General features: G+C 44.4%; 1 protein-coding gene across 1 annotated transcript; it reads left to right on the forward strand.

Moving 5' to 3' along the window:
- Positions 1-5,634: 5,634 nt before the first annotated feature.
- Positions 5,635-8,624, forward strand: LOC127342352 (uncharacterized). Its single transcript, XM_051368290.2, has 6 exons — positions 5,635-5,789; positions 5,876-6,085; positions 6,299-6,601; positions 6,677-6,838; positions 8,146-8,229; positions 8,366-8,624. The coding sequence occupies exons 1-6, from the start codon at positions 5,760-5,762 to the stop codon at positions 8,471-8,473; spliced, it is 897 nt and encodes a 298-aa protein (XP_051224250.1). The 5' UTR covers positions 5,635-5,759; the 3' UTR covers positions 8,474-8,624.
- The last annotated feature ends 19,104 nt before the right edge of the window (positions 8,625-27,728 follow it).

Consider the following 27,728-nt stretch of genomic DNA (forward strand, 5'->3'; position numbering starts at 1 on the left):
TCATTGAGGACACTTGGGTTGATACTTGTGAGGCTACACTCCTTCACTCCATTCCTCTCAATCTCACATCCCATGAAGTGAAGTCATTAAGGACCAAACGCCACAACTCTCCTCTTGAAGATGTTACCCCCATGGATGAGAAGCCACCTAGCTGGGCTTCCAAGCTTGCTCGCCGCATGAGACAGATTTTTTGCCTCACCTCTGCAGTCAACCACCGTCAGTATCAGCAGCATGTTGAAGCCAAGAAGTCTAGGGTTCGTCAGAAGAGCATCATGAGGGCCCTTGAGGTGGAAGTGTCTCCTCCCGGATCCGAGGAGAATATCACTCCGGAGGTTGAGTGGGTTTCTCGGCATGGTGTTCCTCTTCCTCCAGATGGCCTTGAGATCGAGTCTCCTCCTCACACTCCTCCCTACCCCGGCGCTTCATCGAACCTCCCTCCCGGCTGGGCTAACGCCGATCCTTGGGGCGTGTAGTTTCTCCTATCCCTTTTTGGTGCTTTGGTGCCAAAGGGGGAGAGTGAGACCCTATTAGGTTGCTCTCCGTTGGGTATTTGCATGGGGGGGTCACAAGCTCGTGTTGGCTTTGGTTTTTTTTATTGCTTGTGATTCTATTTATCATTGTGGTGTCGAACTATGTTCTTAGCTATTTGGTTTGTAAACTCTATCTATGTGTTTGGAACCTTATATTTGTGTATGGTAAACTCCGTATGTGAGTCTTCCTTGGTTATCTATGTGTGCATGATCTTATTATCCATATGCTTGTCACTATGTTGTATTGCTAACCCTTGGAAGACGGATGCAAGATATAGGGGGAGCTTCTTATGTACCATTGCTCATATCTAGGGGGAGCTCCTCTATATCTCTCACATTGTTGGTTTACATTATCCATTCCTTGCAAATACTTGTGTTGTCATCAAACACCAAAAAGGGGGAGATTGAAAGAACATTTCCCGCCCTTTTGGGTTTTGTGTGTTTGATGTCAACACTATGTATATTTTTATGTGTGTTGATGTAGACAGGTACAAGCTATCAAGAAATATGTTGGATCGGTGATTTGGTATAGCTATTCTGAAGTTCTACAGGTTTTCTGTCTCTGGCGGAAGTTCCGGCCCCAGCAGGCGGAAGTTCCGCCCTGGCTTGTTCAGCAGAAGCTCCTCAGCGCCGTCTGTGCTCAGCTTTTTCCTTCCTGTCCGGAAGTTCTGGTGGAGTTGGCCGGAAGTTCCGCCCAGCGGAACTTCCGCCCAACTTCCGGACAAGTTCCAGAATTCCGTGTTTGTGGCTCAGTATAGTCCAGTAAGGTTTTCGCAAGATTCCGGAACTTGGCCGGAACTTGGCCGGAACTTCCGGTCACCGGAAGTTCCGCCCCATCTTTTGTTGTGCAGGGCTTTTATCGAAGGCGGAAGTTCCGGCCCTATTGGCCGGTACTTCCGGTGGTAGCCGGAACTTCCGGCCATCCTGGCCGGAACTTCCGGTGTAAGTGGAATTCGTCCCCAACGGTCAGATCTGAGAGCTCCAATCATATAAATAGCTTTCTTCTCCAAAGGGACAAGTTGCTCAATCATTGCAAGAAAAATCTGCCAAGCTTCACCACCATTAGAGCCACCTCAAGAACACAAGATTTGCAAGATCTCCTTCCCCCCCCAACCAAAGCTCTTGATCTTTGGAGATTCGAAGGAGAAGACACCGATCTACATCCTCACCGAAGCGTCCTTCATTTCCCCCTCTCTTGTTTGAGGGATCTCATGCTAGTGTTCCTATTTGGTTCCCTAGTTGATTTGTGTTGATGTATTGTTGTTGATTGTTGTGTTGTAACAGATTTGGGAGCCTCCAATTCGGTTGTGGATGTGTGCCCCAAGAACCTTGTAAAGGCCCGGTTTCCGCCTCGAGGAAATCCCTTAGTGGAAGTGGGCTAGGCCTTCGTGGCGTTGCTCACCAGAGATCTGAGTGAAGCATTCGTGGCTATTGGTTTGGCTTTCGTAGCAACCACACTCCTCCAAACGTAGACGTACCTTCTTGCAAAGGAAGGGAACTACGGGAATCATCTCCGTGTCATCGCGTGCTCCACTCTCGGTTACCTCTATCCTATTCTATCTCTTATATTGCTTAGCTATATCTTGCTTAGTTGTTAGCCTTGTCATATAGGTAAATTCACTTAGTTGCATATCTAGAGAATTTACCTTTTGTGTCAAGCCTAAATTGAAAAAGAACTAAAAATTGGTTAGCACCTATTCACCCCCCCTCTAGGTGCGGCATACGATCCTTTCACACACCCGTGTTTTTCTCTGGCCGTTTGGTTTCAGAGGGAGCGCTTCGAAGCTCTGCTGGCCGTTAATATCATGGAGCATGTTTTCGTTCTATGATATTGATACGTCTCCGACGTATCGATAATTTCTTATGTTCCATGCCACATTATTGATGATATCTACATGTTTTATGCATACTTTATGTCATTATTATGCGTTTTCCGGAACTAACCTATTGACGAGATGCCGAAGTGCCAGTTCTGTCATTGCTTTTTGGTTTCAGAAATCCTAGTAAGGAAATATTCTCGGAATCGGACGAAATCAACGCCGAAGATCTTAGAATCCCCGGAAGCATCCAGAACACCCGAGAGTCGCCAAAGGGGGGCCACAGGCCCACCAGACCATAGGCTGGCGCGGCCAAGGGGGGGCCCGCGCCCCCCTATGGTGTCGCCGCCTCTTCGACCCTCCGACTCCGCCTCTTCGCCTATATAAAGGTCCCTGACCTAAAACCTCGATACGGAAAAGCCACGGTACGAGAAACCATCCAGAGCCGCCGCCATCGCGAAGCCAAGATCTGGGGGACATGAGTCTCTGTTCCGGCACGCCGCCGGGACGGGGAAGTGCCCCCGGAAGGCTTCTCCATCGACACCACCGCCATCTTCATCAACGCTGCTGTCTCCCATGAGGAGGGAGTAGTTCTCCATCGAGGCTCGGGGCTGTACCGGTAGCTATGTGGTTCATCTCTCTCCTATGTACTTCAATACAATAATCTCATGAGCTGCCTTACATGATTGAGATTCATATGATGATGCTTGTAATCTAGATGTCGTTATGCTAGTCAAGTGAATTTTACTTATGTGATCTCCGGAGACTCCTTGTCCCACGTGTGTAAAGGTGACAGTGTGTGCACCGTGTGGGTCTCTTAGGCTATATTTCACAGAATACTTATTCACTGTTATGAATGGCATAGTGAAGTGCTTATTTATATCTCTTTATGATTGCAATGTGTTTTGTATCACAATTTATCTATGTGCTACTCTAGTGATGTTATTAAAGTAGTTTTATTCCTCCTGCACGGTGTAATGGTGACAGTGTGTGCATCCGTGTTAGTACTTGGCGTAGGCTATGACTATAATCTCTTGTAGATTATGAAGTTAACTATTGCTATGATGGTGTTGATGTGATCTATGCCTCCTTTCATAGTGTGAAGGTGACAGTGTGCATGCTATGTTAGTACTTGGTTTAGTCGTGTTGATCTTTCATGCACTCTAAGGTTATTTAAATATGAACATTGAATTGTGGAGCTTGTTAACTCCGGCATTGAGGGTTCGTGTAATCCTACGCAATGGTGTTCATCATCCAACAAAAGAGTGTAGAGTATGCATTTATCTATTCTGTTATGTGATCAATGTTGAGAGTGTCCACTAGTGAAAGTATGATCCCTAGGCCTTGTTCCTAAATATCGCTATCATTTGCTTGTTTCTTGTTTTTCTTTGCGTTACTCTCTTTGCGTTACTACGCTTGTTTCTTGTCCTGGGCAAAGCACTTTTCTGGTGCCGTTGCTACTGCTCATACTTATTCATACCACCTGTATTTCACTATCTCTTCGCCGAACTAGTGCACCTATTAGGTGTGTTGGGGACACAAGAGACTTCTTGCTTTGTGGTTGCAGGGTTGCATGAGAGGGATATCTTTGACCTCTTCCTCCCTGAGTTCGATAAACCTTGGGTGATCCACTTAAGGGAAACTTGCTGCTGTTCTACAAACCTCTGCTCTTGGAGGCCCAACACTGTCTACAGGAAAAGGAGGGGGCGTAGACATCAGATATTGGCAGAGAATGACATGAAAGTCGAGATCTGGAGACCGCTATGGTGGTTCGAGTCTGGGTGGCGATGAGGAATTGGCTTGGTGGTTTGTGACTTGAAGCAACGGTATGCAAGTGGGGGCGACTACACAAGAGAAGTTCAAAGTCTTACCTCTCAGGGTGAAAATCTAAGGTCTGACCTTAATTGGTTGTGTCTGGCAATGTCCTTGTTGAAGGCATTGTTTTGAAAGTGAGGATTTTCTTCAGGTTGAAAACCTAAGATCTATGATCGGACGATGACAGCGCTGGTGCTCTGTTTCCTTCTTGGAGGCGTCGCTTTTGGGGAAGCTGAACTTCTGGTGTTGTCTCGGTGGTGTTAGCGCCGTTGTTTCAAGGAATAGATTGCTGTAGCGGGACTTTTTCTTTTTTGTAATTCTTTTTTTTAGGCTGTGTGCAACCGTAGTACCGCTAAGGCAATGCGTTGTTGCAGATGTTGGGTGTAATTGGTATCTTCAAGATATTAATATACACTCTTTATCGAAAACTTAGACAGATGTTGCTCTCGGATTCGCTGCACTTTCATCATCGCCCGTACCCGGGTTCCATTCAGTGTTTCCGGAAAGACACACCATTAATTAGCGGTCAAGCTAAAAATTGTTGTTATGTTGTTCTACTAAGTAGCTAAAAGGTTCGAATATTATCATATTTATAGTTTCCGTCTCTATTCGTAGGAGGTATATACATTATTGATTATTCACGTATATTTCATACATAAATCAATGTTGAAAAGGGAAAATTAACTCAACAATAACTTAATCATAGAGTATAAATTCGAAGGACTTTCTCAAAAATATACTTTTTTCCTTCATAGCGTAACATCGTATATTTGTGAATGATCACAACTTCATGTTTTATGTATTCAACGCACACTAGGATATGATATTATATTTTGGAAATTTTGGCAAAAAGAAGGATCGGAACTTTTATCACGTTTAGTGGTCTAAGATAGCATGCAAATATAATTAGATCATTCTTCAAAGAATCTTCAAATTAGTTACTCTTAGCAACATCCTCATATACAAAATAGTCAAAGTTAGAAGTTTTTTTTTTAAATATAAACATGTCTAAAGTACCATGTATATCAAATTGCAAGAGCCAAATAAAAAATGCATAAGTACAAATTTCGCTACAATAAAGAGGATGCCCTCGCAATTGCGAGGGCCACTATGCTAGGTCTTCAAGAAACACCATATTTTCTTGGCACAGCTGCCCACGAAGGTACATAGAGTAAATATCACATCACCACATTTCTTACCTTTTTTGGTGACAAATTTTAGGTTTAGGTTGGCATGAAATTCCACAACATGCCTTGATTTTATTGTACTTCCCCGTTCATAAAAAGATATCTAAATCTAAGACAATGTTTTATGGATGAAGGGAGCAGTACAAATCCAATTGTGAAGCCAATTCACTGTCAAAATCTTACCACGTGCACATTTCATAGCAGATCACGTTCGGTGACGACGAGAACATATTCATCGGTACCCTGGTGTCACAAGGATTCAAAGCCTATAGTCTCCATTTCGTCATTGCTGATTGATTATACCCCATGCCCACCTCCACAATCGTCAGCAGTTCAGCACTCACCAGCTACTCCAGTACTACTCGCGCAAATCTGTAGCAGCATCCGCCGCCGCCGGCTGCTTCGTGGAAATGGGCAAGAAAGCTATCCGATACGCCGTCGTCAGTACCGACCAACTCTCCCCGCTTTCCTGTTCCTAATCCACTCGCACTCGTCGACGTTGACCTTGCCGTGGCCTTCGTCGCAGGTGGATGCCTTCGCGGCCGAGCCATTCAAGGGCAACCCTGCAGCGGTGTGCCTGCTCGAAGACGAGGGCGCCGCCGCGGACGAGCGGTGGATGCAGTCCGTCGCCGCCGAGTTCAACCTCTCGGAGACCGCCTTCCTCGTCCGCGACTCCTCCCGGCCAGCCGCCGCCGCCCCGCGGTTCCACCTCCGATGGTTCACTCCCGTCACCGAGGTATCCTAGTTAGCCCCTCATCCATCTCCTCCACAAATCTCAGAGCCCCCACCTCTTTCGATACCGGCATCGATCTGAACTTCTGAACCCGGCCCTGTCGCTTTGCCCTTGATTCATCTGCGTTAATTGCCCAATTATATGGCCGCTCCCCATCGGCTTGAGCATCTCCTACATGCAGTTCAGTATTGATTCCGCATTCGTCGTCGTTTTCAGGTCGACCTCTGCGGGCACGCGACGCTGGCATCGGCGCACTTCCTCTTCACGACTGTTCTCGCCGACCATGTCATGGTGGAGTTCATGACCAGGTCCGGGATACTAACTGCCAAGAAAGTTACTGCACCAGGGAGTACTGGTGTCTCAGAAGAAGAGCAGGGGAAGCTGTTTATTGAGCTGGATTTCCCCATGGACAGTTTTATGGGTTGCAACATCACCGGCGATACGCCTTTGATCCCTGAGACTCTAAATGGCTCTTCAGTTGTCAGTGTTCACAAATCGAAGGCCGACGGTGACCTCATTGTACCGTCTCTCACTTTGGCTATTTTTACTTCACAAACATTAATTGCAAAACTCAAAATCTTACATGGCTTTCAGGTGGAACTTTCTTCAGCAAAAGAGGTTGCCGATATCGTTCCTAGCATTGACGAAATAAAAAGTTTGGACAGCAGGGGTCTTATTGTTACAGGACCGGCACCTGCTGGATCTGGTTATGACTTCTTCACACGTTTCTTCTGCCCAAAATTTGGGATAGATGAGGTGATATCCTTTCTTAATGCGAAGTTGTACCTAGAAATTTCGAAGCTTGTTCAACTTATCACGCCATTCACCATTTTTTTATAACTATAAGAAACTCATTTATGATTACCTCTCCAAAGTACCTGCGCCTAATTCTGCTCATGTTTCACATATGTTGCATCTTCTAGTAGTATTGAACTCTGGATACCGTAGTCTTGTAGGATTCTCTACTTCCAGCATGTTCTAAACCTTTGCTCATCCTAGACATAAAATGATTTTTTTTCCATACGACCCCCGAAAACAGGGCTTGTTTCACTATCACAAGATAACGGAACAACAGCGTAATTTCGTAAGTTTGAAACTGAAAACTAGAGAAAGCAGAAAAGCCCCACGCATCGCTACTGCTAATGTTTTAGCCGGGAGTAGATATATACAAGGAGCACCATCTAAACTAAATAAAAGGAGCTGGATCAAACGACCACACATAACAAAGACATAAATAAGTATCATCATGAGTTATTTTGTTTTGTTAGAACCAATCTACCTCGTTCATATCGACTAGATTACAAGGAGCCGAGCTTCTTTTGACAACCAAAATGTGTCTGTACCCTCTATCCCAAACCACTGTGCAAGTTCATGTATCAGTACCAAGGTTTTGGTTACCGGTCGGTAAATCCGGTTACCGACCGGTAACCGCGTTTCCCGGGCACCCACTGTAAATAGTGTAACCGGAAAAAAAATCCCGATTTTTTTAAAAATTGAATTTAAACACTGCAACTTAGATAAATAGGATGTATCTTCCATTACAATCGTTGTATTCAGCTGTACCGCGTTGGTAGCGAAGTACGCTTCTGTCAGCAAGGTCCAGGGTTCGAAATCTGCCTCCCATGTTCATCGAACCGAGTACCTGATGATGAGGAATAGCCACTGGGGTACCAAGCTAGTTCTGTCAAATTTGAGTTTACAAGCGAAATAAGCCTTACTGAGAATTTTTGAATTCAAAATTCAATTTTGAAATTTGTCTGGTAACCAGTCGGGATTTCTCGGTTACCGTGGTAACCGGAATCCTGAGCCCCCTCGGGATTTTTTTTAAATTCGGGAGCCAAATCCTTGATCAGTACTTCATTAGTGTTAACTGGGTAACTGTAATTGTTACCTTGCGACTTTGACAGATTTCTTGTACTAATAGTACTAGTTGAAAACTAAGTATGTATTAAAAGAAACCTCTTTCGTTAAAATCTCTAAGCACATGTTGGCTATGGATAATCTCCATGTAATACAACTGCATGTTTCATAACTCATACCCCCTGATCGCAATATTTTGGCAGGACCCTGTTACTGGCAGTATACATTGTGTTTTGGCACCCTATTGGGGAAGAAAGCTGGGGAAGCAAAAGTTGACGGCATATCAAGTATGTACTTGCTATGTTTTCAGAAAATCACTTAACATTTGAAGTTCTATATTTTATTTTAGAAACAAAGCTACAACATGTGCTCGACCAGCTAAACCATCATGTTGGTTTCCTTTGTATGTCCATGTATCGTCAGGCATCTCCAAGGGGTGGAACACTATACCTGGAACTGGACGACCCAAATGGGAGAGTCCAAATCAAGGGAGAAGCTGTTACTGTGATGGATGGGACACTCCTAGCCTAGATAGCATGCCATTGTCATCAATGTACTCGTTTATGCTTCGAAGTACAGCAGTTCATGGAGTTGTAGTATGACCTTGATGCTGGCAACTGTATTTGCTGTTGTATGCTGGTTTAACAATAAACTGGATGAGGTATAATATAAAATTTCCTGAGCTCTACTTGATGACATGAACAATGTCTGGTCAGTGCAAGTTCACTTGCAACAATAGTACTAGGGGTAATCATAGTGTGGCTGGGGTCATTATCCGCTCGATTACGAGAAGAGAAAATGCCACCAGCGAGATCAGTGCTTTGACGGTGAATTCAGAAGTTTGTGTTCTGTATGTGAAGTTAGGGTCTGGAATAAATCTGATATTTCATTTGAATTTTAGTGTATGTCTATGGGTTAGCTCAGGATGCTCTCAAACCGGCCTTCCTTCGAGAGTTGGTTAATCTGGCAAAAGACAATCCGCATCCTATCATTATAGGAGGGGATTTTAATTTCCTTAGATATCCACATGAGAAGAGCAAGGGTCGGTTTGACAGTCATTGGCCCTTCCTTTTCAATGATGTCATTGACAGTTTAGATCTGAAAGAGATCACAATGACTGGTCGTCAATTCACCTGGGCAAATAGCCTACCTGATTCGACATATGAGAAACTAGATAGAGTGCTCATGGATTCAGACTGGGAATCTAAATTCCCTCTGGTCTCAGTACGTGCTCTTCCTAGGATTGAATCTTTGTCGGATCATGCTCCCATTGTTTTAACTACCGGGACGCCAACTACACCTCCTAAGCGACCATTCAAGTTTGAACTTGGATGGTTACTTAGAGAGAGGTTCTCGGATATGGTCAAGAATGTATGGGAGCAGCACTATGTCGCCGGCTCTCCGATACAAAGGTGGAATTGCAATCTTAGGGCTTTGCGAAAATACCTTGGAGGGTGGGCTCGACATACGGCTGGTTTACTCAAACAAGAGAAACTCAGCCTCTCATCGGCAATTGATGAATTGGAGGCAATCGCGGAACATAGACGGTTGACAACGCATGAACTTGATCTTAAGAATCAAAACAATGCAAAGTTAGCCGGCCTATACTCAAATGGTATCAGCGATCCAAGGCTCAATTCTTACTGGAAGGGGACTCGAATACGAGATACTTTCATAGTGTCGCTAATGGCAGACACAGAAAGAAACGAATTCATTCCTTGGTCCATGAGGATGAGACGATCGAGGGTCAGGAGCATTTAAAATCATACATTACTTCTTATTACAAAAGCTTGTTGGGGCATGATGACCCACAAGTATAGGGGGTGTATCGTAGTATCTTCGATAAGTAAGAATGTCGATCCCAACGAGGAGCAGAAGGTGTTGACAAGCAGTTTCGATGAAGGATTCACTGTAAATGCTCACAGACAAGTATTCAGGGGGTTTTGATGTAACAGATGAATAAAGTACGAGTAAGTAAAGTGCGAGAGTAATAATTGCAGCGAGTGGCCCAATCCTTTTTAGCACAAAGGACAAGCCGGTTTGTTTACTTATAATGACCAAACGTTCTTGAGGACACACGGGATTTTAGTCTAGTGCTTTCGCTTCATACAGCTGATTAATCTTCATTGTTTTGATAAGTGTTGTGTGGGTGAACCTATGCTAATGTACCGCCCTTCCTAGGACTAATACATACTTGTGATTATACCCCTTGCAAGCATCCGCAACTACAAGAAAGTAATTAAGATAAATCTAACCACAGCCTTAAACTCTGAGATCCTGCTATCCCTCCTGCATCGATATACCAACGGGGGCTCAGGTTTCTGTCACTCCGGCAACCCCGCAATTGGCAAACGAGTACAAGATGCATTCCCCTAGGCCCATAAAGGTGAAGTGTCGTGTAGTCGACGTTCACACGACACCACTAGAAGAATAACACCACAACTTAAATATCATAACATTGAATATTACTCAACCATACTTCACTACTAACATTTAGACTTCACCCATGTCCTCAAGAACTAAACGAACTACTCACGAGACATCATATGGAACATGATCAGAGGTGATATGATAATGAATAACAATCTGAACATAAACCTTGGTTCAATGGTTTCACTCAATAGCATCAATAACAAGTAGAAATCAACACCGGGAGAGCTTCCCCTATCACACAATCAAGATCCAACCCGAATTGTTACAGCGGTGACGAGGTGCAGCGGTGGAGATGGCGGTGATGATGATGGAGATGATGACGATGGTGATGGAGATGATGTCCAGCTCGATGACGGTGACGATGGCGTCGATTTCCCCCTCCGGGAGGGAATTTTCCCGGCGGATTCCTGCCCGCCGGAGAGCTCTTTTCTCTCTGGTGTTCTCCGCCCCGCAGAGGCGGCTGTGACTCTTCGCGACGTACCCCTGGAGCTTAGGTTTTCGGGACGAAGGAGTACGCGAAGAAAAGGAGGCGAGAGGGGGCTGTGGGCCCCCTCCTCACAGGGCGGCGCGGCCAGGGAAGGGCCCGCGCCGGCCTGTGAGGGGGGCCCATGGCAGCCCTCCTCGGCTCCCCCTTCTGGCTCCCTTCGTCATCTGGAAAAATAGGATTTTTCGTATAATTCCCGTCAATTGTTGATCTTCCGAAATATTGCATTCTGACGGTGCTTTTTCCAGCAAAATCCTGGCTCCGGTGCGCGATCCTCCAATAATCATGAAACATGCAAAATAGATGAAATAACATAAGTATCATCTCCAAATATGAAATATATCAATGAATAACAGCAAATTATGATATAAAATAGTGATGCAAATTGGACGTATCAACTCCCCCCAAGCTTAGACTTCGCTTGTCCCCAAGCGAAACTGAACTCGGTAAACAGGACCACATGTTTATGGAGTGAAGTGTCGATAAATCAAATACGGACAAGAAGCATCATATTCATTCACACAAGACATTCTAGTGAACAACTTCCTCATATAACTCAACTTGAAACAAGTATAAGGTAATCACAAATAAAGGTGCATAAGAAATCATAGTTGGTGATGGCAAACTTTGTTCTTGGTCAGAGAACAGTTAACACATTATACTTATCTATGGAGCAGCGCTTTCATATTAAAGCTTATGGTAAACTTGCATACTCAATCATAGTAATCATTGATAACTTTCAAAGCTATATTCATTCAGATAAAACTTGTACTAAACAAGGAAGAATAAAAGGCATGACTAAATATATCACAATATAGATGGTTGGATCCAACAACTCAAATGCTTGCTTAAGATGGAGGGAAATAGGTTTTACTGACTCAACATAAAGTAAAAGATAGGCCCTTCACAGAGGGAAGCAGGGATTAAATCATGTGCTAGAGCTTTTCAAGTTTTGAAATCATATAGAAAGCATAAAAGTAAAGTTTTGAGGGGTGTTTGTTGTTGTCAACGACTGGTAGCGGGTACTCTAACCCCCTTGTCAGACAAACTCTCAAAGAGCGGCTCCCATAAAGTTTTCTTTTTGGTTGACACTCCTTCCAACCTTTGCTTTCACAAACCATGGCTAACCGAATCCTCGGGTGCCTGCCAACAATCTCATACCATGAAGGAGTGTCCTTTTATTTTAGTTTTATTTAGATGACACTCCTCCCAACCTTTGCTTTCTCAAGCCATGGCTAACCGAATCCTCGGGTGCCGTCCAATCAATCACATACCATGGAGGAGTGTCTATTTGTAAAATTACGAAAGTTAATTAATTTGGGACTGGGAACCCCATTGCCAGCTCTTTTTGCAAAGTTATTGGATAAGTGGATGAAGCCACTAGTCCATTTGGTGAAAGTTGCCCAACAATATTGAAAGATAAACACCACATACTTCCTCATGAGCTATAAAACATTGACACAAATAAAGAGTAATAAAGTTTTGAATTGTTTAAAGGTAGCACATGAAGTATTTACTTGGAATGGCAGGAAATACCATGTAGTAGGTAGATATGGTGGACACAAATGGCATAGGTTTGGGTTCAGGTTTGGATGCACGAGAAGCATTCCCTCTCAGTACAGGTCTTTGGCTAGCAAGGTTGATTAGCAAGCATAAGAGTTGAGGAAAACAAACAAATATACATGTGATAGAAACAATCATGCATCTTACTTGTAAGCACAAACAATTTTAACTTCAGAATACTAAGCTAAGAACTAACAAGAAAGATAATAACATATCTACATGTATTTCCTCTTTTCTACTTAAAACTCAAAGTGTTGTTGCTATTGACCAATGCTAAGTTTGCCAAAACCAAATAGATTTACTCAATACTCCCAAAGTGGTACCAATACTAAAATCAAGATCAATCATATAATAGAAATTGCAAACTAAAATAAGGTGTGCAATATGTAAATGATAAGACTTCTCATTAATATTTCAGAACGATAACTCACACCAAGGGATACATAGACAACCAACTAAAGGAGAGATACTTCCACACTGCAACCCATCTTATATGATAACTTCCCTACTCATGATATGACACTACTTGATAGTAAAAAGTAAAAGAGTAGTGATGATGTGATACCGCGGCACTCCCCCAAGCTTGGAACAAACCAAGGGGATGCCAATACCGATGATGAATTACTCCTTTGGCGATGGTGGTGATGAATTCCCATCATCAGACTTCCAAGGAAGAGGCTCTCCATCAACAAACGACATCTTGGTCTCGGGAATCCTGAAACTAGCAGCATGGCTTATGTGTTTAAACCTGTTTTCATACTCACAGTTCTGATTCTGAACGTCATAGAGTTGAGCTTGGAGTTTGTTGGTGGTGTCGTGAAGCGAGAAGATATCGTCCCACAACTTTGCAGTCTCCTTCTTGTGTCCATCAATAAGTTCAGACACAATCTTGTGGAAGATGTCCACTTCACGCTCAGCCATCTTCTTGTAGTTGAAGACCTCCTGTTCTAGTTTCTCCACCCTGTCTTCCAAGCTTCCTTCTCCTTTAGGGCCCTGGACATCTTTGATCTGCAACTTTCCATCTACAAGCAGCAATTCCTTGGGGTGCATCTTCAGCTCGTTCATGTACGGGTTAACGACGTCCTCAAAGAAACTGTCCTTCGGAGTTCCCGACGAAGACATGGCGGTTTTAGATCCGAAGCAGATCCTGGCAGAAAACAGCTCGAAACAAAACACGTCGAGAAAATGATATACAGACCTCCAGGGGTCCGGGGGATTATATAGCAATAATTTTCGCAACAAACGGAAAGTACCAGGTCCAACCAGAGTCGGAAAGAGGCGACGAGGGGGCCAGCTCACAGGGCGGCGCGGCCAGGCTGGGGCACGCCCTCGTGCGTCTCTTTCACTCCGTTTCGATCTCGTAATTTTTCATATTTTCCAAAAACAGCAAAAACATTGTTCGGAAAGTAAATCGCGAACTTTTTATTACCTGTACTGTTACCTATTCAAAGTCGAGTTCTGGCGGACTATCAATTTGACCTTTGATGAAAGCCTCCGGTGTTTCCACTCGAATAACATCAACATCTACATTATAAGAATCACCTGAGATATAATGCTTGAGTCTTTGTCCATTCACTACTTGTGTGGCATTGCCTTGGAGGGAACTAATTTTAATTGCTCCTGAACGATACACCTCCTCAACAACATATGGTCCTTCCCATTTCGAGAGTAATTTCCCTGCAAAGAATCTGAGACGAGACCGATACAATAGGACTTTATCCCCAATATTAAACTCTCTTTTGATAATCCTTCTATCATGCCATTTCTTAACTTTCTCTTTAAAGAGTTTAGCATTTTCATAAGCTTCACTTCTCCATTCATCTAGAGAACTTAATTGCAACAACCTCTTATCACCGGCTAATTTAGGATCTTTGTTTAGTTCTCTAACAGCCCAATAAGCTTTGTGCTCTAGTTCTAAAGGTAAATGACAAGCTTTTCCATAAACCATTTTATAAGGTGACATTCCCATGGGGTTTTTATAAGCAGTTCTATAAGCCCATAGTGCTTCCTTCAATTTACTAGCCCAATTCTTTCTAGTTTTATTAACAGTCTTTTGCAAGATAGATTTAATTTCTCTATTTGATAGTTCTACTTGCCCACTAGTTTGAGGATGATAAGCGGAAGCAATTCTATGATTAATACCATATTTAGCAAGAGTTTTTTCTAAAACCACCATGAATAAAATGAGAACCTCCATCTGTCATAATATATCTAGGAACTCCAAATCTAGGAAAAATAATGTCTAAAAGCATTCTTAAAGAGGTCTCACCATCAGCACTTTTTGTAGGTATGGCTTCCACCCATTTAGTAACATAATCAACATCAACAAGTATATGAGTGTTACCTTCTGAAGAAGGGAAAGGACCCATGAAGTCGAATCCCCAACAATCGAATGGTTCAATAACAAGAGTATAATTCATAGGCATTTCATTGCGTCTGGAGATATTACCAACCCTTTGACATTCATCACAGGATAAAATAAACTTTCTTGCATCTTTGAAGAGAGTTGGCCAATAAAAACCTGATTGTAGAACCTTTTGTGCAGTTCTATCTCCGGCGTGATGTCCTCCATAAGCACTCCCATGACATTTACTCAATATCTCTTGTTGTTCATATTCAGGAACACATCTTCGCAGAATACCATCCACTCCTTCTTTATATAAGTGTGGGTCATCCCAAAAATAATGCCTCAAGTCATAAAAGAATTTCCTCCTTTGCTGAGCTGAAAAGGTTGGAGGCAAGTACTTGGATACAATAAAGTTAGCATAATCAGCGTACCAAGGGCTATCTCGCGAATTCACCTTTATTACAGCCAATTGTTCATTTGGAAAACTATCATTAACAGGAACAGGATCATAAGCAATATTTTCCAATCTAGACAAATTATCAGCAACAGGATTGTCAGCACCTTTCCTATCTACAATATGCAGATCAAATTCTTGCAAAAGAAGTACCCATCTAATAAGCCTTGGCTTAGCATCTTTCTTTGTCATAAGGTATCTAATTGCAGCATGATCAGTATTAATTGTAACTTTTGAATCAATAATATAGGATCTAAACTTATCACAAGCAAAGACTACAGCTAATAATTCTTTTTCAGTTGTAGCATAATTTCTTTGAGCAGCATCAAGAGTTTGTTATCACCAGATTTTGGTCAAATCAGGAGGTGGGCCGTCAGAGAGATGGGCTTGGAAGATTACACGTGGAAGATCTCTGAAACGGCCTCGCACGGAGAATTTGGGCTAGATTGCCCGTGTATCTTTAATTATAGTAGATTGCATCATAGATTAAAAGTTAGAGTTTGTCTCGTACACGGTGGGGATATTCCCACGTTAGAAAGTCCCCTGGACTATAAATATGTATCTAGGGTTTATGGAATAAACAACAACTCACGTTCAACCCAAACAAACCAATCTCGGCGCATCGCCAACTCCTTCGTCTCGAGGGTTTCTATCAGGTAAGCGACATGCTGCCTAGATCGCATCTTGCGATCTAGGCAGCACAAGCTCCATGTTGTTCATGCGTTGCTCGTACTGAAGCGCTTTTGATGGCGAGCAACGTAGTTATCATAGATGTGTTAGGGTTAGCATAGTTCTTCGTATAACATGCTTACGTAGTGCAGCCCTTGCATGTCTAGCCGCCCTCACACCTATCTCAGGTGTGGGGGCGGCACCCCGCTTGATCATTATTTAGTAGATCTGATCCGTTACGATTGCTCCTTGTTCTACAAGGATTAGTTTAATATCTGCAATAGTTAGGCCTTACAAAGGGGGGGAGGATCCAGCGGCACGTAGGGTGTCGTTCGCAAGTCCTAAACAGGATGTTCCGAGGATCAACTTCATGTTGGTTTTTAGGCCTTGTTTAGGATCGGCTTACGATCACCGTGCGTGGCCGCGAGGCCCAACCTGGAGTAGGATGATCCGATTATGCGGTGAAAACCCTAAATCGTCGTAGATCTAATTAGCTTTATCTTGATCAAGCAGGACCACCATATATTCGTGCACCCCGTACGAATCATGGGTGGATCGGCTCCTCGAGCCGATTCACAGGATAACCTGAGAGCCGATCGAGGCTCGTATTTAATGTTTACGTGTATGCCATGCAGGAAACTAAGCGAGGCATCTCCATCACCTTCCTGACCAGGTATAGGTCAGGTGGCACGCCCTTGCACTTCGCATCGGACGTGTGACCAGAAGAGCATTGCGGGCCGTCGCTCAGAGGGGTCTCAGCCAGCCGCAGCTCTAGGCTCTTCCCGGCTCTACGGTGTTGACGGTCGCTGCCCGCCGGTGGGTTTTGGCAGTCAACACATTCTGGCACGCCCGGTGGGACAATCGTCTACATCAACCACATCGCCATCTACATCTGAGATGGCGGACGGCACGCCAGTCACCTACGAGGAGCTGCCTGACGAGCTCAAGAAGAGATATGACGAGATCAAGGCCACCCTCGAAGCCGACCTCATCGGCTCTTTTCAGAGAACCCGTTCCCATGGCATCAGATGGAAGGGATTCTCACCAGAAGGTGCACTCGATGGGATAGACCTCTCTGCCCCGTCGGAAGAACGCACCAGGGGCCTGGGGCAGGAGATCAACTACTTGGTGGCTCACTCGCTACACCGCCACTCTGAAAACCTGGTCAACGTGTTGGAGCGTGTCGCTCTGCGCGTGATCCAGGAGATCATGAGCCACCAGTACTCGCCGTCAGGACCAGCTCTCGGGACGCTTCAAGGAGAGTTGCCACTCCAGTCCCGTCCACCGCTGCCATATGCGTTGGCAGCACCAGCTGAAGTGCCGGCTACACCGGCATTCGTCGTCTACAAGATCGGTGGTGACCCTAGTGACTACCAGTTCTTGACTGAGGCGCCTAAGGAGATCCCTCAAGGATACGCGTGCACGTATGTGCCAGATTGTGGCAACTGGGCACTCACAAACCAGGCCACAACATCAGGGACTCCGGCGAAAATAGGAGGAACGTCAGCGACAGAGCTTGAGAAGCAGACGTGGCTAACTAAGTACGCCACCCCGATGAACCTCCAGAGCTCAGCTCCTGCAGTTGGCTCAGAGCTGGAAAAGCAAACATGGCTGGCTAAGTACGCCACCCCGGCGAACCTTCAGAACGCGACTCCTGCAGCCAGCACAGCGGATCAGATCAGTACCATACTGAGAGACCAGTTCGGCATGGTGCCGAAAAGAAGGGCAATCGGCTATTCCAAGCCGTATCCCGACGAGTACGAGATGATCCCGCTGCCACCTAAATATCGGCTCCCTGACTTCTCCAAATTCAGTGGATCAGATGGCTCCAGCTCCATCGAGCACGTCGGCCGATATTTGGCGCAACTAGGACCGGCTTCAGTGTCGGATCAGCTACGCGTGAGGCTCTTTTCACAGTCCCTCACGGGATCGGCGTTTGGATGGTACACCTCTTTGCCAGCAGACTCCATCCGGTCTTGGAAGCAATTGGAAGAACAGTTCCATATGCAATACCATGCAGAAGCTTCCGAGTCTAGCATTGCCGATCTAGCACAACTACGTCAGAAGCGCAGAGAAACTGTGACAGAATATATCCAGCGCTTCAGGAATCTTAGGAACCGATGTTATTCGGTTCGTATAACTGAAAAAGGAAGCAGTCGAGTTGGCAGTAGCCGGCCTTACAACACAGCTCAAGGACATGGCCTCCCAAGCAGATTATCCCTCGCTGGCGCACATGGTTCAGAAACTGTCAGCATATGAACAGCGCCACCCGGACCTGTACCAAGACAAGTTCAAGCGTGCAGTAGTCCTGGTCGATGCAGAGGAAGATGAAGTTCCTGCGGGAGACCAAGAGGTAGCAGTGGCTGAATGGACTCGGGGAGGAACCCCCGTGTCCTGCAAATGGGTAAAGCCACCAGGCCCGCCCAGGGGATTTGATTTTGACGCGACCAAGACTGAGCAAATCTTCGACCTCCTACTCAAGGAAAAGCAGTTGAAGATACCTGAAGGTCTCAAATTCCCCACGGCGCAAGAGCTGAATGGAAAGCCATACTGCAAATGGCACAACTCGCCTTCCCATGCCACCAACGACTGCAGGGTGTGGCGTCAGCACATCCAAGCGGCGATAGAGAACGGGCGTCTAATTTTCAACCAGTACGCCATGAAGGTCGACACCTAGCCCTTTCCCGCCGTTAACATGGTAGAAGTCACCTACCCTGAAGGTTGCCAGCCAGGATCCTCGTTCAGCATTAACATGGTAGGACCTGGGAACCACTCTGGCAAAGATGGAGACGAGGGCAGCTGCTCTCATAGCAAGGACACAGAAGAGGCCGCTCCACGCGATCGGCTTCATCATGATGGCAAGCGCTACGTCACAGAGGGGGAAGTGAAGAACATAAGATATCAGCGACCCCTCTCTGATCACCTCCTCAACAAGTATGTGAGTCAGTATGACCAACGCCGACGGTCCACCTATGATGATGAAGGAGATCGTCTGGCTAGAGAAGCCAGAAGACATCGTCGGCATGATCGCGATGAGGAGGAGCACGAGCGCCGTGCCACGGAAAGATCAAGGGAGCAAGATGACAACGCCGAGCCTTTGGGGACTGCCCCTTCTTCAGACACTGCTGGGATTCAGGAATGAGCCGATTGCCCACAATCGGCAATTGCCCAGAATGCAACAAGAAGAAGAAGGAGGCAGCCAACGTGTCTGTGTTCGAGCGCTTAGGGCCTCTCCCGCCACAGAGCAAACGTGCTGAGTCCCCTCGGTGGGCAGATCTTGAGGATTCCGAAGACGAGGGACCAGAGGAAGAAGACAGGTACCACCGTCCAAGGTGGTGCCCTGACGGACTCAGCCGTTCACAAAAGCGCAGGGTTCAGCGTTTGCGCGGCCTGGAGGAAGCCGAAAGGTTATACTTGCATACGCTAAGGAAGGCACGGCCTGATCTGGCTGCGAAAGTTCAGCGAGCCCTGGATGAAGAGGGTCGTCCACGGGGAATGGAGTGGCGTCCCAAGCAAAAGAAAGCCGATGATGAAACATCGGCTGGCACAAACGTGGTGCTCGTCCTTCCGACGGAGCTTAGTGCTCCACGAGTCTACGATGCACTCAAGGTGGACGACAGCAGGCGCATCAAGTCAGAAGTTGGGTTGGTTTTATCCAGCCTGACCGAGTAGCAAGATTAAACCGATGAGCAAATCAGGCGAGGCTGATCCTTGTGATCGGCCCCAAAAATTATGAAGGAGCATTACAGAACCTTCAGTCAGCGCTCCAATGGATATGGAGGCCGATTCCAGCAATCAGTCAAAATTATCTTCACCGCATATTCAGCACATGTTTTTGCTTGTGTTCAGCAACGATCTACTGGGCAGCGGCCGCGTCGGCAGATGAAAGTCAGCATGAATCCTTACGGAGCCGACGTGCAAGTGCAGTGCCCTGACTAACCATAGAAGCCGATATCTGCAGTCATTTGGCAGATTCGGCTCGGGGGGCATACAGTCAGATGAACATGTGCAGATAAATGTGTGTAAACATGCGTGCAGTGAAACATTGGGGGCCGATTAAGAAAAATCGACCAAATAAAAAAAAATCGCAAGAAGCGAAGCCGATGCGCAGCCATCGACTTTAGTACAGTCATACAAGACCAAGACCTGCTGGTTATATACTCAAACTTCACGTCGACATCGACGTTCAGTGCAGGAAAGGAGCCGATCTGACTTGCAAGGCGCGAAAAGTGGACTGGAGAAGCTCGGGGGGCAGTTCACCCTGAAGGTTCTCTGCTTTGGGGAGCCGATTTTGTTGAAATCGGCTAACTCTGCATAGGCGGCACATTCGGCGGATCCATTACCGTTCTCGCCTCGACTGAGACTCGGGGGGCAGCTGGCCTGGCTAAAGCTATCAGAATTTGCAGGGAAGCTGAGAAGACAGGGCATAATGATAACTGATACTGCAACAGCCCTGCTCTGCCACGACATGACCCTTCAGAGGAAAAATAGAGTGGTTTTGGAATTATCATTGCCAAAACCAGGGGGGCATGTGTTATCACCAGATTTTGGTTAAATCAGGAGGTGGGCCGTCAGAGAGATGGGCTTGGAAGATTACACGTGGAAGATCTCTGAAACGGCCTCGCACGGAGAATTTGGGCTAGATTGCCCGTGTATCTTTAATTATAGTAGATTGCATCATAGATTAAAAGTTAGAGTTTGTCTCGTACACGGTGGGGATATTCCCACGTTAGAAAGTCCCCTGGACTATAAATATGTATCTAGGGTTTATGGAATAAACAACAACTCACGTTCAACCCAAACAAACCAATCTCGGCGCATCGCCAACTCCTTCGTCTCGAGGGTTTCTATCAGGTAAGCGACATGCTGCCTAGATCGCATCTTGCGATCTAGGCAGCACAAGCTCCACGTTGTTCATGCGTTGCTCGTACTGAAGCGCTTTTGATGGCGAGCAACGTAGTTATCATAGATGTGTTAGGGTTAGCATAGTTCTTCGTATAACATGCTTACGTAGTGCAGCCCTTGCATGTCTAGCCGCCCTCACACCTATCTCAGGTGTGGGGCGACACCGCTTGATCATTATTTAGTAGATCTGATCCGTTACGATTGCTCCTTGTTCTACAAGGATTAGTTTAATATCTGCAATAGTTAGGCCTTACAAAGGGGGGGAGGATCCAGCGGCACGTAGGGTGTCGTTCGTAAGTCCTAAACAGGATGTTCCGAGGATCAACTTCATGTTGGTTTTTAGGCCTTGTTTAGGATCGGCTTACGATCACCGTGCGTGGCCGCGAGGCCCAACCTGGAGTAGGATGATCCGATTATGCGGTGAAAACCCTAAATCGTCGTAGATCTAATTAGCTTTATCTTGATCAAGCAGGACCACCATATATTCGTGCACCCCGTACGAATCATGGGTGGATCGGCTCCTCGAGCCGATTCACAGGATAACCTGAGAGCCGATCGAGGCTCGTATTTAATGTTTACGTGTATGCCATGCAGGAAACTAAGCGAGGCATCTCCATCACCTTCCTGACCAGGTATAGGTCAGGTGGCACGCCTTGCACGCCCGCATCGGACGTGTGACCAGAAGAGCATTGCGGGCCGTCGCTCGGAGGGGTCTCAGCCAGCCGCAGCTCTAGGCTCTTCCCGGCTCTACGGTGTTGACGGTCGCTGCCCGCCGGTGGGTTTTGGCAGTCAACAGAGTTTTACTAGCATAATGAATAACATTCAGTTTTTTATCTACTCGCTGTCCAAGAACAGCGCCTACAGCAAAATCACTAGCATCACACATAATTTCAAATGGTAAGTTCCAGTCAGGAGGTTCAACTATAGGGGCAGTTGTTAAGGCTTTCTTTAGAGTTTCGAAAGCTTCCTTACAATCATCATCAAAAACAAAAGGTACATCTTTTTGAAGAAGATTAGTAAGAGACTTTGAAATCTTGGAGAAATCTTTAATAAATCTCCTATAAAATCCAGCATGACCAAGAACACTACGAATACCTTTAACATCCCTCGGATAGGGCATCTTCTCAATGGCTTCAACTTTAGCTCTATCAACTTCAATACCTCTCTTGGAGATTTTATGTCCCAATACAATTCCTTCATTAACCATAAAGTGGCATTTCTCCCAATTAAGAACAAGGTTAGTTTCTTCGCATCTCTGCAAAACTTTATCGAGGTTTCGCAAGCAATTATCAAAAGAATTCCCATAGACAGAAAAATCATCCATGAATACCTCTACAATACTCTCACAAAAACCATGAAAAATAGCAGACATGCATCTTTGAAAAGTAGCAGGAGCATTACATAAACCAAAAGGCATACGCCTATAAGCATAAGTTCCATAGGGACAAGTGAAAGTGGTTTTCTCTTGATCTTTAGTTTTAACAGCAATTTGTGAAAACCCAGAATAACCATCAAGAAAGCAAAAATGAGTATTTTTAGATAACCTTTCTAACATTTGATCAATAAAAGGCAAAGGGTAATGATCTTTCTTAGTAACCTTATTAACTTTTCGATAATCAATGCACATTCTATACCCTACAACTACTCTTTGAGGTATGAGCTCATCATTATCATTAGGCACAACAGTCATTCCTCCTTTCTTAGGAACACAATGCACAAGACTAACCCATCTACTATCAGCAATAGGATATATAATACCAGCTTCAAGGAGTCTTAATACCTCATTTCTTACCACATCCTTCATCTTAGGAATTAGACGACGCTGAGGTTCAACAACAGGCTTTGCATCATCTTCCATATTAATGGCATGTTGGCAAATAGAGGGAGAAATCCCCTTCAAGTCATCAAGAGTGTAGCCAATAGCACCTCGGTGTTTCTTCAGTATTTCCAATAACCTTTCTTCTTCAAACTCTGAAAGCTTAGAACTAATAATAACAGGATATATTTTCTTATCATCAATATGAGCATATTTAAGATTATCAGGCAATGGTTTTAAATCAAAGACAGGATCTTCCTTTGGTGGTGGTGTTGTACCTAGATCTTCTACCGGTAAATCATGTTTAAGAATAGGTTGACGAAGGAAAATTTCATCAAGCTCATTTCTTTCTTCCCTAAAGACTTCACTCTCACTATTCTCCAAATGTTGCTGCAAAGGATTACTAGGAGCAAGAGCAATAGATGCACACTATTCAACTTTAAAATCACTATTAGGCAAATCAGCTTTATAAGGAGTTTTGGCAAATTTAGAGAAGTTAAACTCATAAGATTCACCAGCTAATTTAGTCAAATTTTTCTCTTTCTTGCAATCTATAATAGCTCCACAAGTATTTAGAAAAGGTCTACCAAAAATGATAGGACAATACTTACTAGCAGCAGAACCAAGTACCAAAAAGTCAGCAGGATATTTAATCTTACCACATAGAACTTCCACATCTCGAACAATACCAATTGGAGAGATAGTTTCTCTATTAGCTAGCCGAATAACCACATCAATATCTTCAAGTTCACAAGAACCAATTTCGTGCATAATCTCCGTGTAAAGCTCATAAGGAATAGCACTAATACTTGCACCAATATCACATAAACCATAATAACAATGATCACCAATTCTAACAGAGAGCATAGGAACACTAGCTTTCCTAGACTTATTAGGATGTGAAACAATATTAGAAGCATCTTCACAGAAAATAATATGACCATCTTCCACATTTTCAGTCACAAGATCTTTAACTATTGCAACAGCAGGTTCAACTTTTATTTGTTCTTCAGGTTCTATAGGTTTCTTTTCACTTTTATGAACCGCACTATTTATAACAGAGTACTCCTTCATTTTAGCAGGGAAAGGAGTTTTTTCAATATAAGCTTCAGGAATAACATGATCAACAGTTTCAACTACAACACATTTATTTATAGATGAATCAATTTTATCTTTATACGGTTCATGATACTTATCAAAGTTCTTCTTTGGCAATTCATAATGAGAGGCAAAAGCTTTATAAAGATTTGCAGCGACTTGAGAATCAAGACCATAAGTAGCACTCATATTACGAAATTTATCAGTATCCATAAAAGCTTCAATGCATTTATAATCATAACTTATACCTGATTCTCTATCCTTGTCGTTCTCCCATCCTTCAGTATTTTCTTGGATCCGATTAAGAAGGTCCCTTTTAAACTCTTCCTTGTTGCGTGTAAATGATCCAGAACAAGAAGTATCCAGCAAGGTCTTGTCTTGAAAAGAAAGTCTTGCATAGAAATTATCAATAATAATATTACCAGGAAGCTCATGAATGGGGCATTTGAGCATTAAAGACTTCAATCTCCCCCACGCTTGGGCAATACTCTCTCCTTCATGAGGCCAAAAATTATATATGCGATTCCGATCTTTGTGAATCTCACTTGGAGGATAGAACTTAGAATAAAACTGGGGCACAATATCATTCCATTCAAGAGAATCCCCATTATCCAGTAATTTATACCAATGCGCCGCTTTACCAGACAGCGATATAGAGAATAGTTTCTTCCTCACTTCATCCATAGCAATACCTGCACACTTGAATAAACCGCATAATTCATGTAAGAACAGTAAATGATCTCCAGGGTGGACAGTTCCATCCCCTGTATAACGGTTACCCACTACACGTTCGATAATTTTCATAGGTATTTTGTATGGTATTTCTTCCTTACCTGGCGCCTCATCCACTACCTTTGCAGTAGTAGTAAATTTCCCAAATAAACACTCAAGAGAAGATCTCTCCATAATGAATTATAGCAGCAGGCAGAAATAAAATCAGCACAAACAGTAGAAATTTCCCTTACCAATTCCACTTACCAATAGCGCTTCAATCCCCGGCAACGGCGCCAGAAAATAGTCTTGATGACCCACAAGTATAGGGGGTGTATCGTAGTATCTTCGATAAGTAAGAATGTCGATCCCAACGAGGAGCAGAAGGTGTTGACAAGCAGTTTCGACGACTGATTCTCTGTAAATGCTCACAGACAAGTATTCAGGGGGTTTTGATGTAACAGATGAATAAAGTACGAGTAAGTAAAGTGCGAGAGTAATAATTGCAGCGAGTGGCCCAATCCTTTTTAGCACAAAGGACAAGCCGGTTTGTTTACTTATAATGACCAAACGTTCTTGAGGACACAAGGGATTTTAGTCTAGTGCTTTCGCTTCATACAGCTGATTAATCTTCATTGTTTTGATAAGTGTTGTGTGGGTGAACCTATGCTAATGTACCACCCTTCCTAGGACTAATACATACTTGTGATTATACCCCTTGCAAGCATCCGCAACTACAAGAAAGTAATTAAGATAAATCTAACCACAACCTTAAACTCTGAGATCCTGCTATCCCTCCTGCATCGATATACCAACGGGGGCTCAGGTTTCTGTCACTCCGGCAACCCCGCAATTGGCAAACGAGTACAAGATGCATTCCCCTAGGCCCATAAAGGTGAAGTGTCGTGTAGTCGACGTTCACACGACACCACTAGAAGAATAACACCACAACTTAAATATCATAACATTGAATATTACTCAACCATACTTCACTACTAACATTTAGACTTCACCCATGTCCTCAAGAACTAAACGAACTACTCACGAGACATCATATGGAACATGATCAGAGGTGATATGATAATGAATAACAATCTGAACATAAACCTTGGTTCAATGGTTTCACTCAATAGCATCAATAACAAGTAGAAATCAACACCGGGAGAGTTTCCCCTATCAAACAATCAAGATCCAACCCGAATTGTTACAGCGGTGACGAGGTGCAGCGGTGGAGATGGCGGTGATGATGATGGAGATGATGACGATGGTGATGGAGATGATGTCCAGCTCGACGACGGTGACGATGGCGTCGATTTCCCCCTCCGGGAGGGAATTTCCCCGGCGGATTCCTGCCCGCCGGAGAGCTCTTTTCTCTCTGTTGTTCTCCGCCCCGCAGAGGCGGCTGTGACTCTTCGCGACGTACCCCTGGAGCTTAGGTTTTCGGGACGAAGGAGTACGCGAAGAAAAGGAGGCGAGAGGGGGCTGTGGGCCCCCTCCTCACAGGGCGGCGCGGCCAGGGCAGGGCCCGCGCCGGCCTGTGAGGGGGGCCCATGGCGGCCCTCCTCGGCTCCCCCTTCTGGCTCCCTTCGTCATCTGGAAAAATAGGATTTTTCGTATAATTCCCGTCAATTGTTGATCTTCCGTAATATTGCATTCTGACGGTGCTTTTTCCAGCAGAATCCTAGCTCCGGTGCGCGATCCTCCAATAATCATGAAACATGCAAAATAGATGAAATAACATAAGTATCATCTCCAAATATGAAATATATCAATGAATAACAACAAATTATGATATAAAATAGTGATGCAAATTGGACATATCAGGGCACCTCAGGATTCACATATATCTTTGGATGAATCCAGAGTTGATGACATTCCTCAGGTGACCCCTCAGGAGAACGCTCTTCTTATCGCTCCATATTCGGAGGAGGAGATTAATAAAGCGGTCTTCCAGATGGAGCACAATAAAGCACCTGGACCAGATGGTTTTCCAGCTGAGTTCTATCAAACGTTCTGGGAGACAATTAAGAATGACCTCATAGAATTGTTTCAAGAACTTCATAGCGGACAACTAGATCTTTTTCGTATCAACTTTGGGGAGATCATCCTTCTCCCTAAGGTTAATGACGCTGATCGCATCCAACAGTTCAGGCCTATTTGTCTCCTCAACGTTTCTTTTAAGATCTTTACAAAGGTGGCGACTATTAGACTAAATTCTGTTGCCGATCATGTTGTGCGTCCAACTCAAACAATGTTTATGCAAGACTGATACATCCTTGATGGTGTCGTGACATTGCACGAGACGGTACATGAGATGCACCAAAAAAAGTTGAATGGAGTCATACTCAAAATCGACTTTGAAAAGGCATATGATAAAGTTAAATGGTCTTTCCTACAACAAACACTTCGCATGAAAGGCTTTTCTACAAAATGGCGCGATCTAATTAATAACTTTATCTTTGGTGGAAGTGTCGCCATCAAAGTCAATGATGATGTTGGCAGGTACTTCCAAACAAAGAAAGGGTTAAGGCAAGGCGATCCGCTGTCTCCAATGTTATTTAACATTGTGGCGGATATGCTTGCTATTATAATAGAACACACCAAGATAGATGGCCAGATCGAAAGAGTGGTGCCCCATCTGGTTGATGGCGGGGTGTCTATTCTGCAATATGCCGATGACACAATTCTCTTTATGGACCATGATCTCGATAAAGCAAGAAATCTGAAGTTAATACTATCAGCTTTCGAGCAATTATCGGGTCTAAAGATTAATTTCCATAAAAGTGAATTGTTTTGTTTTGGTGATGCCCAAGACGAAGCCGACCAGTATGCCGAATTATTCGGTTGTGGTTAGGCTCTTTTCCAATTAGCTACCTAGGTATTCCGATTCATTATCGGAGACTTACTCTAGCCGAATGGAAAATAGTCGAGGAAAGATTGCAGAAAAGACTGAGCCGTTGGAAAGGAAAGTTACTATCTCTTAGTGGAAGATTGGTACTCATAAATTCAGTACTCACAAATATGGTACTATATATGATATCATTCTTCCAATTGCCGAAAGGAATTCTTCATAGATTGGATTATCTCCGATCTAGATTTTTCTGGCAAGGGGATAGTGAGAAGAAAAAAAAATATCGGCTGACCAAATGGAATGTGGTATGCCGCCCCAAAGATCAAGGCGGACTTGGTATCCACGATCTTGAGGTTAAGAACCAGGCCCTACTAGGAAAATGGTTGGCTAGGTTCTTAACTGAGGACGGGGTTTTGTAAACCTTATTAAGGAGGAAGTATGTAGGCTCGAAAGCG

The sequence above is a fragment of the Lolium perenne genome, chromosome 3 (genome assembly GCF_019359855.2).
Source record: "Lolium perenne isolate Kyuss_39 chromosome 3, Kyuss_2.0, whole genome shotgun sequence".
NCBI lineage: Eukaryota > Viridiplantae > Streptophyta > Magnoliopsida > Poales > Poaceae > Lolium > Lolium perenne.